The 13344-nt window shown below is 40.6% G+C and overlaps 1 protein-coding gene across 3 annotated transcripts in view; it reads left to right on the top strand.

Moving 5' to 3' along the window:
* The window catches only part of sema6bb (sema domain, transmembrane domain (TM), and cytoplasmic domain, (semaphorin) 6Bb), a 156940-nt gene that overhangs the window by 55441 nt on the left and 88155 nt on the right, over positions 1-13344 (top strand). For all 3 annotated transcript variants that reach the window (XM_079640739.1, XM_079640741.1, XM_079640740.1), the window contains exons 2-3: positions 6429-6553; positions 8629-8743. In XM_079640739.1, the coding sequence (XP_079496865.1) occupies positions 6448-6553; positions 8629-8743 (221 nt within the window). In that variant the 5' untranslated portion in view covers positions 6429-6447. The remainder of the gene's footprint in view (positions 1-6428; positions 6554-8628; positions 8744-13344) is intronic.

Consider the following 13344-nt stretch of genomic DNA (forward strand, 5'->3'; position numbering starts at 1 on the left):
GGCAACATACATTGTGTTTTTGATTTTAAGTGGCCTAGAGACAACATGTGAAGACGGAACAGCAATGGTCCAAGTATAGGGCCCTGAGGGACTCCCCTTTACTTCACATGAGGAAAAACAGAAACATGTCATCCCTTTTGATAATTTGAAAACCAGGCTAATACAGAGCCAGGAGGTCCTTCCCACTATTCCAATCTTGGCCCAGTATGGATATAAATCTGGCAATGCAAGTGTACTGCTGGCTCCACGCTCTTCCTCGCTTTTGTTTCTTTGTCTTTCTGTCTCTCTCATTCCAGACATTCTTGGCTTCAATTTCTTTATGTCCGGTGTGACTCCCCCTGTCTGTTTGAATGCCTTTACTTGTCTCTTTTTCTCTCCTGTTTCCCTTCATTACACCCTGTAGTGCATTATATTTATCATTTTATTTGTCCCACCGTGTCCTGTATTCACTTTAAAAACTATTTTGATATAGCTGTTGTGTTTATTTCCCCCTTTGCCTTGATTCTTCACTCAGTGTTCTTTCTCACGTCATATTCTTTATTCCCTTTCCTCTTCTCATCCCTCGATGTGCACAGCATCTTATGTTATTGCTGATAGGAGATCAACGGAGCAGCAGGCTATCACCTGTCATTGATTCTACACTCTAAAAAGCAGTCTCTCCACTAAAATGACAATTAGGCAAGTCTCTGGGAAATCTATGTGGTGTCCTTAAGCCTGCATAAAGAAAATGAAACAATCATAAAATCCTCCACCTCTTACTTAATACACTTCCCATTGTACGAACACAGTTTCATGTGCCACACTCTGAAGGTCCTCTCGGTGATGTGGAAAAATAAAAGCAGAGCAGAGAGGAGTTCACCCTAAAGCCTGCGGCTAAGGAGTATTTCTCTGAACATTAATTCCTCCTAAAAAGTTATTAAGTGTTTTCAAAATCAATCCCGAAGTCTTTTGGTACTTCGAGTTTATCTTCCTTACAATAGCAAAGGTTATTAGAGCTTGAAATCCTCAGATTGTGGTTGGCTTCGATCCAGTATAATCTTTTTGTACAGAGCTTTTAATTTTTTTATTGAATTGAATGGAATCAAGGCAAGGTTACCTTGTCTTCTTGTAATGCTACGATAGCTTCTGTCATGTCACAAAGACAACCAAACGTATTGGGGATTAATTTAAACGCCATGATTCAATCTTGACACCACTATTATGAATCAGCCAAAAGTCATGACAAAAACTGCACTTTAACATTTCCACTTCATTACACTTTGGGGCATCATGACGAGCATCATGACGAGCTGTTAAATACAACATTGCGAGAAAATAACTGTTATACATATTTAGAGCAACGTTAACCTTTATGTGGAGAGTTTTTTTCATGACATTTGTTGAGTGCAAGTGCTGTCCAAAGTTTACTCTGAATTAGCTCCTGATATACAGTAAACACTTTTCCACTGAAAACAGCAGCCTTTTATATTAAATCATATTACAAAATAATATTTTTGGTGAGTATTCAAATGTAATTTACCTTGTAACAGGCATCATTACAGGATTAGCATGAAACAGACCATGTTTGAATTTTCCTTTCCCTTTTATCGTTCAGGCTTTTTAAAGCTCGGCAACCAGTGTGAAAAGGGATTATATCAGACTATTGCGTGCTTGATACTGTGCTACCAGTTTTGATACCTCAGTATAATAATTGACAGCCACGCTGTTAAATATTTTAATCATAAATACCCTAACCACCACAGTTTTCCCATTAATGCTGCTCTATTTCATTACCATGTTCCTATATCTAGGACACGCATAATCTTGGGTTTCCTTTCAACCGTCCAATTTTTTGTGCAAGTACCTCAAAACACATCCAGAACGTACATGTCGACAACACCGGTGCTGAGGGAGAGATAAAGCAATGCGTAATGAGATGTTAAAAAGGGAAACAGTAGATTGAGGAGTGGATGAACGGAGAGCCATGGCAACTGTAATAAGTGACAAAAGCATTTAGAGCATATTAACACCTTCATTTGGCTACGAGGTGTTCTATTTGCATGCAAAGTGTCTGAACCCCCTGGGCCCTGCAGCAGAGGGTCATTGCTACATCTGTATAAACAGCACCCAATTCCACATTGCATGAATTCCTCACATCTCTTCCCCGCCATTAAACTGTTCCCGCTTCTCTTCTAAGCCTCTGTTCTTTCCCCTGGCTTGCCTCTGTATCAGTGCTAAATCAGTCCTCATTAGGGCTGTGCTAAAGACACTAGACGTTATTGACTGATTGGCTGGTGATTTGTTATCTAAGTTATCCACAGAAGTGATCATTTTGGTGTCGTTTAATGGGGTCCACAGAGACATAGCACCCTCTACACCCGACTCCCTCCCCCTCCCAATTGTTTTTCGGTGGCTAAATGATCTCTTAATGACTTTGTTTAGGAAATTACTTGCCTAAACGCCCATAATCAAATTGATCTGGTGCTGGGGAAACAGACAGATAAACAAGTCTGTGTAAATCCTGTTGAAGCGAGTGAAGCACGGCGGTGAGTTCAAAAGTCCTGTTTAATTAAAAGTAAAGAAAAGATAGTTAGAGTTGATGGCGTTTTAAAGCTCAGACTAAAGTTTCACTCGACCGTTTATCATTGCATTTTTCCTCTCCCTTACCATATTTATTGCATATTTATTTGTTGGATTAACTCTCATAATCAAATTGATCTGGTGCTGAGGAAACAAATAAATTAACAAGGTTGTTTAAATAGATTTGAAGCAAATGGAGCATATTGGTGAGTTCAGGAGTCCGGTTTTTCCTAATCGAATCTAAAAGATAGTTCAAGATGATGGGGTATTAAAGCTCAGACTGAGTTTAACTCGACCAGATATCCTTCCCATGTTTCTTCCTTGTTGCCACTTATGAATTGCATATATACTTATAGGTATTTGCCTAAAGAACCGTCATCAAATGGATCTGGTGCTAAGGAAACAGACTACTTAACAAGGTTGTTAAAATGGTGTATAGTGGTGAGTTCAGGGGTCCTGTTTCATTAATAGTGTAAAAACGATAGAGTTTCAGACCAGTTTCACTGACCAGCTACTGCTCCCATTTCCCCCCCCCCTCTGTCGTCACTTACCATATATATATAAACATATATACATATTGCCTAAACACCCATAATTAAACTGTTCTGGTGCTGTGGAACCAGTCAAATTAACAAGGTTGTTTAAATAAATGTGAAGTAAATGGAGCTTGGAGGTGGATTCTGGAGTCCCGTTTCATTAATAGTAACTAAAAGATAGTTAGAGTTGATGGTGTTTTAAAGCTCCGACTAAAGTTTCCCTCCGCTGGCTATCCCTTGCATTTATCTTTCCCTATCGTCACTTACCATGTGTATCGAATATATAAATAAATATAAATGCATTGACTCGGCACACAAATGAGACTGTTGGGATGGCGCCCAAAAAACAAGCTCAATCCCTGAATATGTTTGTCACAACACCGAAAACAATAGTCCCCCCCGGTGAAATAAGTGCCACAGTAATATGCTACTGACAGCATAGTGTTTTAATGTTTCTTAAGCCCTCACAGTGTGCCATCTTCAATATGACTTCCGTGACATCTACCACCATTTCAATTTCGTACACGGAGCGCTGTAGCACCCTGGGGTTGGATATTTTGTATTAGTGTCTCCTCCAAATGGCAAAATGTATATGTGACTTGCAGTATGCCTCGTTCAATGATAATGGCGTATTACTAAAGCTTGAGCCAGGCAGCGAGGCTCCTGAATGGACTCGGCTACGTCCATTTGTCATAATTACAGAGATGCTTTGGCTCTGAACCATTTGCGCACACACACACACACACACACACACACACACACACACACACACACACACACACACACACACACACACACACACACACACACACACACACACACTTTTCTACTTGTGTATCTACTTATTCTGCTGTCCCATGAAATTGTATAGCCCAGGGTTTCTAATTATGCTAATCAAATGCGTACCGCCTGACATTTATTCATACATTATTAATAGCAGAAACAATAGAATCTGTGATTGGATATAGTGACTTCCCGACTTCTCATCTTCTTCTCTCTTACTCTTTCTCACTTATCTCTCACTTCATCTCACCCTCTCTTTACCCTGTGACCTCCTTTTCTTCTCGTGGGGACTTTTTCTCCTTCACCTCCTATAAATTGGCTTGTGGGTGTTGAGTAATTAGCACGCCTCCCACTTTGGTTCTGATGTCAGCGCAGGGAATGTGAGAAATGTCCCATAAAGATGATGTGTCCTGATAAGGTTATGTCTGAGACTCCATTAAAGAGATGGGCTGCACAATGGCTGTTTGTACCCTTCTGTGGAGAGAGAGAGAGAGAGAGAGAGAGAGACAGAGAGAGAGGGAGAAAGAGAGGCTGACAGACGTAAAGGGTTTCCATGAACCTGCATATAGAAAGGCAGCATTTTGTTCTATGTCTGTTAAAGTTTCTTCTGTTCTTAATTTTAGGATTAAGATAAACCTGATATGTTAATCACTCTAGTTAATTAACATATTTTACCATGTTGCTTATAAGTAAAACCATATAGCCATAAGTATTTTAAAACCCAGTTATGGTTACTGCTCCTGGGCTTGGATTGTTTGAGCAAATCCATTATTTCTACTTCCAGCTATGTAAACTTAAGATAAGACATTGCTTCCCTTACAATAATTAATTATAATCAATAAAACTCTCCCTCACAAAGTTCAGGACACTCAGGTTGTTTGCCTCATTAGCATTACTTTGTCTAATATGACAAGCTGTAAATAGTTACATTTGAGCTAAGTGACGCAGATGATTGGGCATAAACAATATTTCGATTTTTGTTTATAACAGAGATTAAAGTCAGTTCCCTGTTTTAATGACTTATCCAACTGTTAAACTAGCCTATGTTTGAGCATTAATCATTATGACATATTGTGTTTGGGGAAGTAGTTGCTGCTTGTTATTTAAAGTTAGAGTTAATGTTGCCAAAGTATTCAATGACATTTTACACAATAGTGTCTTTCTAAATTTGTGGCAACTTTTAGGACTTTTTTTTTCTTCTGTTACGACCCATATACAGTCTATGGTTTCAACGTTAAATTGGTTACAATAAAAAACATGACATACTCAATCTTTGCCAGTACAGCTCTTGAATTCACAACACAGTTCAGTTTGAAATGAACTCAGAAAGACTTGAAAAGAGTCTGTGAAAAATAAAGACTGACACACAGAAATGAAAGGCGGCATAGTGGCTACTTTATATTCCTGTGTTGTTGTTTTTGCATTGTTTTACACACCGTGCATCTGTGACCACATTAAAATGCAGAGCAGTTTTGCATAAAGAAATCCAACCTTGAGTATCCAAATACGAGATGTGGCAATTGTGCATGACATGAAAGAAATGCTTTGTGTTTACAGCAGTGGCGATGTAAGCGCCTCCACTTGATTTTCAAAACAAATGATCCTGGATGTTGCGTTCAGTGTTAAACCGCCAGCAAGAGGAAAATCGAGTTATGGGATTTAGCAAAATATGTTTGTGAATTTTTTGCTGACAAAACACAATTCCATACCTGGCTCGCATGGAGAGAGAAATATTGATAGGTAATTACAGATGAGTCCGAGCTCAGGATAATAACAACTTGGATAAAAGCGCCTGTTTGGATGCACATTGTGTTCCACCACACAAAATTGCAGTAAGAGCGTGCAGACGTAGCGGACCGGCAGCCAGTCATGCCTTCCGAGGTTTGCGGCTCAAATTGACAGCACAAGCCTTTCTCCTCCGAGTACATTTTCTAGATGGATCGTGTAGGGTAACTTAATTTGGCTATCATTTGTATTTCCACATGAATCACTTCCTGCAGACCTGCATGTCCCGTACCGCCCGATATAAAAATACAGACAGTTCAACCCCGCCGTCAGAGAGGTGATTTGCGTCACTAGCAATCATTTAATTTTAGCAAACCACCACTTCCCACCAGCCTCTTTCATATCCTGAATGATGCTTGATGTATTGAGCCTTTCACTCCCTCGATGCCTATACAGATTTTCCATTCATCTATGGGCCATATACTGCCCTCTGTCTAGCCCGAGATGTTGGCCCCTTTGCCTCCTTCTCATTTTTCTCAGATGTGTCATAGATGGTGTGAAGTTCGGTGTGGTCATTTTGTGCCACAGAGATCTGGCTGAATCCACCGCTGAGTGGACACTTAATCCCTCGCTCGGAGCTGCTTTTTCTCTCCGGGCGAAGAGATAGAGATGCTGAGGGAATGCAAAGATAAAGCTTCAGTCAGAAAACAACATGCATTTATTTAATTAGTCAGAGATGGAGTGAGTTAAAAATGTTTATGTGTGTCTCGCTCCTCTGTGTCGTTTATGAAAAATACAAATTCCTTTTTTTCCTCTTTTCCACAGACTTCGCCTTTGTGTTGCCATGGCGACCGCGGCCCCTCCCTTCTTCCTGCTGTGTTGGCTGCTCCAAGCGGTCAGCTCGGCGTTCCCAGAGGAACCGGGGCCTCTCAACTACATCCCCACCGAAGGTATTGAACTCGCTGATTTTCTCACCCTCTAGGCATCTTCTCCCCCTTGCGTACCTCCCCCCCAGGTCGTGAAGTGTGAGGTGGGGGTCGCGGCCGGTGTTGAATTGAGTGGGAGGGCACAAAGGAGGCTTAGGGGTCACGGCGTGGGCTGTGAAGGTCAGACAGGCTCTGACACGAAGGGTGTTGACTGGCGTACAGGTCAGGAGGTGTGGGGTCGCACTCAGGAATGAGTGCGACCCCACACACACACACACACACACACACACACACACACACACACACACACACACACACACACACACACACACACACACACACACACACACACACGCTCAGACCCTTGAGAGACGCTTACACACTCAGACTTTGAGTCTCCGTATCAGCTTGGCAGTCTCCAGCTCAGACCCGATCTTGATTGATTGCAGTTCAATATTATTGATTGATGGTTTCCCAGCTGAGTCCAGACCCTTCTCGACGTATCAATACCACGGAGTGGAGCGTAGAGAGGCTGACAGGCCACTGAGCGCTGCACTGGAGAGGCTGCTTTAGACTCAGCAGCTGTTTACATCAGGTACAAGCAGGGTTGGGAGGGTTACTTTAAAAGTATATTGTGGTACAATTACTAGTTAATTGGAGCATATGTCATCAGTAACCTAATGTAAGTAACACAGAATAAAATTAAGTTTCTGTTATTTATGGGTTACCTCAATATCAAATGCAGTTGTAATAAACACAAGTAAAATATATAACAATATGAGAGCTTAACTTAAGTGTATTAAGTATAGAACAATGTGACCTTAAAAAATAAACCAAGATATTTAGTATCAGAAATGTTTCCTCTTGAATTATAGGGTAGTTTTACAGGATACTAATTTACAAATGTTCTTTGAGTTTAACACATGAATTGAACGCAAACAGTATTTTTGTTGAAAAAAAAAACAGGTGTTCACCTACTGCATTCAAAAAGATCTTTTTTTAAAAAGAATGAAAGTAGCCTTAATGAAAAGCAAAATAAAATGCAGACAGTACATCTACCTATAAAATATCGATTTGTATTGTTAAATGCATTTTAACATTGAAATCCTGCCCATATTTTTTATGTAACTGTAAGGGAATATAATTACCAGTTTTTTTCCAACCTGATTACATAATATAATTTGTTACCCCATAAGTCTGGTTATAATTCATCAAAGAAAATGCAGGCTTATCTGGAGGGTCAGCCATGAGGAGAGTGTGGAGGTGGACAGAGAGAGAAGAGGATGAATCACAGTGGTTGTCCAGGGCAGAGCGACATAGATACAAGAGGAAGAAATTACAGGGTAGAAATGACCTGAAGAAGACAAAACACAGAGGGGAAACCAGTGAAAAGTATAGGATTGAAAGAGGTAGTGATGAAAGAGTGACGAGATGAGAGGATGAACATATTCACCTCACTGAAGGTCAATCAAGGATAGCCACACTGCTAATGCATCTGATGTATACGTGTGATTTCTGCTTGTGGGACAAAATGATAGAAACCTGCTGAAAATGCTCCACTTCTTTTATCTCTGATCTGTCTCCCCTAAGGTTTCCCTCTCTTAATGTACCAAGTTCCTTATCCTCCGAAACACTTTGAACATTTTGTTTTACCCCTTTGATGCTCTTGAAAATGTCACGTCTCTCTGGGTGTCTTTCTTTATGAATGATCTGAAATGTTTGACAGAATATGTCTTGCTAAATGTGTCATCAAAAAGCAGCAACATTTCATGAAAAGCGACTCCAAATCAACAACAAACAAAACTTAAATATTAGAGTGACATATGATTTATAGATCCGACATATTTTATTTTCAGAGGCTTATTTGTTTTGTTGTTCCTCGGTTTGTGCTCTGCTCTGTGGCTTTGTGAACTTAATGTAGCAGAAATACTGCTGTTTCAAATGCAGGTCTCAAAAGTTGTCACCTTGAATACCTGTAACTGCCTCAGAGCTGTCAAAACAACCTAACAGCAAACCACTTTTATGTTGACTACTTTTCTATTTCGATGTCAGTTTCGGAATCATCCATTATGTGTATCTGTCCCTTTTTTCCTCCGCAGTCGTGAGAAGACATGCAGTGTTTCTGGGCCGACCCCACCGGACATGGCTCAGACAAGAGCCTCTTCACATCCAGAGGATCCTGCAGGTCAATCGGACGCTCTACATTGGAGCCAGGTACATCACACACACTCATACTAATGCATGTATAGTATACGCAGATCATTTACAGCTATCTAAAGTGAAAATAGGCTTTGAAAAATCTTGGATCTGTGATTTGCCTTTGATTGTTTGTCTCACACATATAAATAAAGGTATATATATATAGCTCTGTCAAAACCAGCTTTGATATCGGTTGGATTATCTCTTATCACTGCATGTGTTGCCAAGCAACGTAAGCTATTTTCAGGAGTTACAGTGTTTCAGATCTTAGTTTACTAATAAAACATACCATCAGTGCCAACTCTTGCTTGCTGGGTTGTCGTTCAACACTTTGGTTTATGTTTCAACATGCTAACTGCACACTAGCTAACGTGCTAGTGACATGTTTACATGCTTTAATGTACAAAAAGCTCTTTATTTTTCTCCTACCGCCTGTGCTGCAGCACCTCTTTTCACCCTCTGTGTGAAGCCAGAGCCCATCTTCTCTGATTGGTTAGCTGGCCGGCGCTTAGAGATGTCACTTACAATGTGTTTGAGCGCTAGCCAATAGAAGCGCAAGTTATCCATAGTGACGTCACTACACTAAGGAAGTAAACAAAGGAGTCCAATGGAGGTGTTTTAGGCAGGGGGGGAGTGTGTGGGAGATAAATCAAATCAAATCAAATCAAGTTTTATATATACAGAATTTAAAAACGATTTGTGGTCGAGCCAAAGTGCTGTACATGTAATAAAAACACTTTACTAAAATCACAATAAAAGACAATCATTTACAACAGAAATATAAAAAACAAAAACACAGGGAACAGTCAGGTGTCATACTCCGCTCGGATTTTGAGCCTGGTCTTGGGCACTATCAGCAACAGCTGGTCAGCAGACCTTAAAGCTCTGGCTGGAGTGTAGCGATGGAGGCCGGAGCCAGCCCATTTAGGGCTTTGAAAAAAAATAAAAGGAGTTTAAAATCGATCGGAACCGAATTGGAAGCCATTGTAGTGAGGCCAGAATTGGAGTGATGTGGTCACGCTTTTTGTGGCCAATCAGAAGACGTGCAGCTGCGTTCTGGACCAGCTGCAGGCTTTTCATTGAGGCCTGGTCCATACCCACTTATAGAGCGTTGCAGTAATCCAGTCTCGAGGTAACAAAGGCATTAATAACCCTTTCTAGGTCTTTAAAAGATAAAAACGACTTGGTCTTGGCCAATAGTCTTATTTTAAAAAAGCAGATTTTGACTATGGAGCTGACCTGCTTGTCGAATTTAAAAGCGCTAGTGAAGGTCACTCCAAGGTAAACTCTGTCTGACGTGAACTTTTAGGATTTTAGCATAATTTTCAGGCTCAAAAACTGCATAATAGCGACCCTTTAATAAACCTTGCATTATTTAAACATTAAAACTCAATCAGTTCTTATTCCAGTAAAGCCACTTTCAGAAAGTTGTAACACCCTTATCAAAAGTTCTATAATCTCTTTTAATTGCTCTGTAAAATTAATGTGCCACTTAAGTCTTTTTTATAACAAATCTGTCCCATTAGCTTATGTTTGGCTCAACATATGTTTTCTAGTTTGGTCTCCATATGAAGCTGGTCCCCATCTGTTGTCAGTGTGGTGAATGTGCTGATCCTGGACAGAAGCTCTGGTCAGGAGGGCCAGACGAGGCTCAGCTGCACCGGGTTTACACTGTAAAGCTACATCTGCTGCCCCCGGGGCCATTCAGGAGCCCGACTGAAACAGACAGAACTAACAGAAAACATACACCTCAAGATTTATTACCCATGTTGTTCTAAAATTAAATGTTGCTTGAAACATGCTATAAAAAAGAGACATGAGTCTCCACATATGGCGCTGGTTATTTGCTGTAGGGGCAGCCTGAAAGAAGACTGAAGTGGTTTTCAATAAGAGACGCCACTGTGGTCCAGGAAATGACCCGGTCCCTGGCCTCCAGCTGCTCTAACCTCACTACTGAGCGTTGGTAATAAATATATCAAAGTATGTAACAAGGTTCCAGCCATTCTGTCTGCGCTCAGCACACACATGCACTCAGTCAGATAGTTAAACTCCACACAGACAGCTACAGCTACTGCAGTCTGCCTTAAAATATAACAAGAGCTATGAAGCCGTCTGAGTGACGTTAATTTCAATTTACAGCTGCAGAGCTTTTTCCTGACTAGCAGAGGTAAACTGATATGAATGTCTCAGCCAACCGAATGATAATGAAACGCTCGTCTGACAGGCGGAAAGAGAGCGAGGCGAGGGGGGTTTACTTTTGGAAGAGAGATTCACAGAAAGAGCGTTTCACTAGTATATTTATACATTTCTTCTAAGTGGCTAATAGTGTTTGCGGCTTCCTGATAGAAAAGGATCAGCCAAGAAAAAAATCCAGATCTGTCTGTAAATGTTTGTGTGAGCCAAAGACAACCCAGTAGGGAGGCATAACAAGTATAATTTCTAAATAAGAACCTGTGTGGAGGCAGGTATGGCTGCCAGCAGCTCCTACAGAGTGCACGGCTTGATAAGACGCCTCACTCATCCCCAATTCCTCTCACTATTAGCATGGCTGCTCTTCAGACTGCAAGCACTGCTAAATCCCTGCTTGGAGCACCTGCAGAGAGCAGCCACCTCTCCCTGTCCTCTCCCCATCCCCACTAAATGAAAGTAAACCATGTATTTGGCTGGTGGCTGTTGGAGTAAAGCGCCTCGCTGTGTTAAGCCCCATTTCATTGCTGTCCAGATGAGCAGCTGTGGATCCTGTGGTCTTCCGCCGGATCCAGGGCTAATACAAAATATAAACCAATTGTCGTGTGTGTTTATCTATCGGCAAGATGAACAAAGGAAGGAAGCCAATTCTTGATTAACTGTTCCAATTTTGATAAATAGTACGGGGTTTTTTGCCATCTGGCTCCGCACACGTTTGTTTACGTTTTGCATTTCTTGGAAAGGGAAAGTGTGTTGACTTACTGCCAGGTTGGTGGTGGCTCGGTTTATTGGCCCGCAGACGCTGACCTCAGAGGACACGGTGGGGGGGTCATGGCCGGGTCAAATGCCTCATGGCAGACAAACAGGGAGACGCTCACTTGTTGCAAAGACTTGGTGTCCTGGGAGGTAACGCAGACAGCTGTAGAGCCGCAGCTAGAGAGAGTCCAGCATGTAGGAAAGGGAGAGACACAAACACTCACATGGACACACCACAGACTTTTCCCACACAATACACTAGTTCTGTAAACAGAAGTGGAAGAGCACTCTGATTAAAATGTGAATTGTAAAGAAAACTGTTCAAGGTTAAAATCGGGAGGGTTGACAAGTGTCAACCCTCCCGATTTTCGCGGGAGACTCCCGATTTCATTGCCTTCTCCCGGTTTCCTCCCGGGGTCATATTTCTCCCGCATTTCTCCCGATTTCTGACTAAATCAGATTTACACACGACTGTTTCCAGCTACACCATTGTTTGGTTTCCATGGTAACACGTCTCTTTAGTAGCGCGCGCAACTCAAAGTCTGAGAGGGTGAGGCAGATATTCACAGAAAACAGAAAAATAATCGACAACTACTCTACTCTCTGCTCACTCCTTTCCTGTAAAATACAGGTCCAGCCCACACATATGCTCCATCAAGGACGGTGCTACAGGCCGCAAGGCAGTGCACTTACAACTACAATAAGCATGTTAATGTTAATCTAACAGCTCCGGCAATCCACTAGCCCCCCCCCCCACCCCCAATTTTGCATTTTGAAATGCTCCCGATTTCTGAGGTCTAAAGGTTGGCAAGTACCTGCATTCAAAATTGTACTTAAAGAGAAGTATAAAAGTACTGGGATTATAATATACTTAAGTAAAAACGCACAAGTAATCGCCCATTTCAGAATCATTTATATAAAACCAATTACTGGATTATGCTTATCCTAGCATTAATATGTTCACAGCTGTGGAGCTAATTCTAATTACTTTATATTCTATTGTAAATTGTAAGTTTCTTTAACTCAAAGTATTAAGTTATAACAATGAATGATCATTAGTAAAATAACTTGTATAATTTAACATTGTGAGTTGAAACAAAGTACATTTTTACTTTAAGTCAACTCATATATATGAGGCAGCCCTTGGATTTATAAGTTAAAACACACTATTTATTTTTACAGTGTGCTGCTGGATGTTTTAGCTTTGATCATTTGTCAATTTGTTTATTTATTTGATTTATATTGTATATTAGATCATCTAAATCTGTAAGAAAAAGTACACTAATGGCTTCTCAAAATATTGGGGAGTAGAAGTATAAAATAGCATTACATCAAAAATACTAATAGTTAATTACCTGTTATTGCACTTAAGCACAATACACCACTAACTAGAAGGTGTTCCCTCTGGACTAATCGTCATAGTATTCTGTTTGGCCTTTAGTGTAAACAAGTTAATGCCAATGACTTGCAGTTGTATGTTAATTGAAATATAACTTTTGGTTAATCTGCCGGTTAAGATATTGAAAAATGAACTAGGACAAAAAACAATGATTAATACTAATTATCTTGATTAATCATGGGACACGGATCCTACAGTTCCAGTTTTTAAACTAAAAATAAATGGAAACACGTCATTGAACATTTTTTAATTTATATATTTTGTACATTAATGG

The sequence above is a fragment of the Notothenia rossii genome (genome assembly GCF_949606895.1).
Source record: "Notothenia rossii genome assembly, chromosome: 1".
NCBI lineage: Eukaryota > Metazoa > Chordata > Actinopteri > Perciformes > Nototheniidae > Notothenia > Notothenia rossii.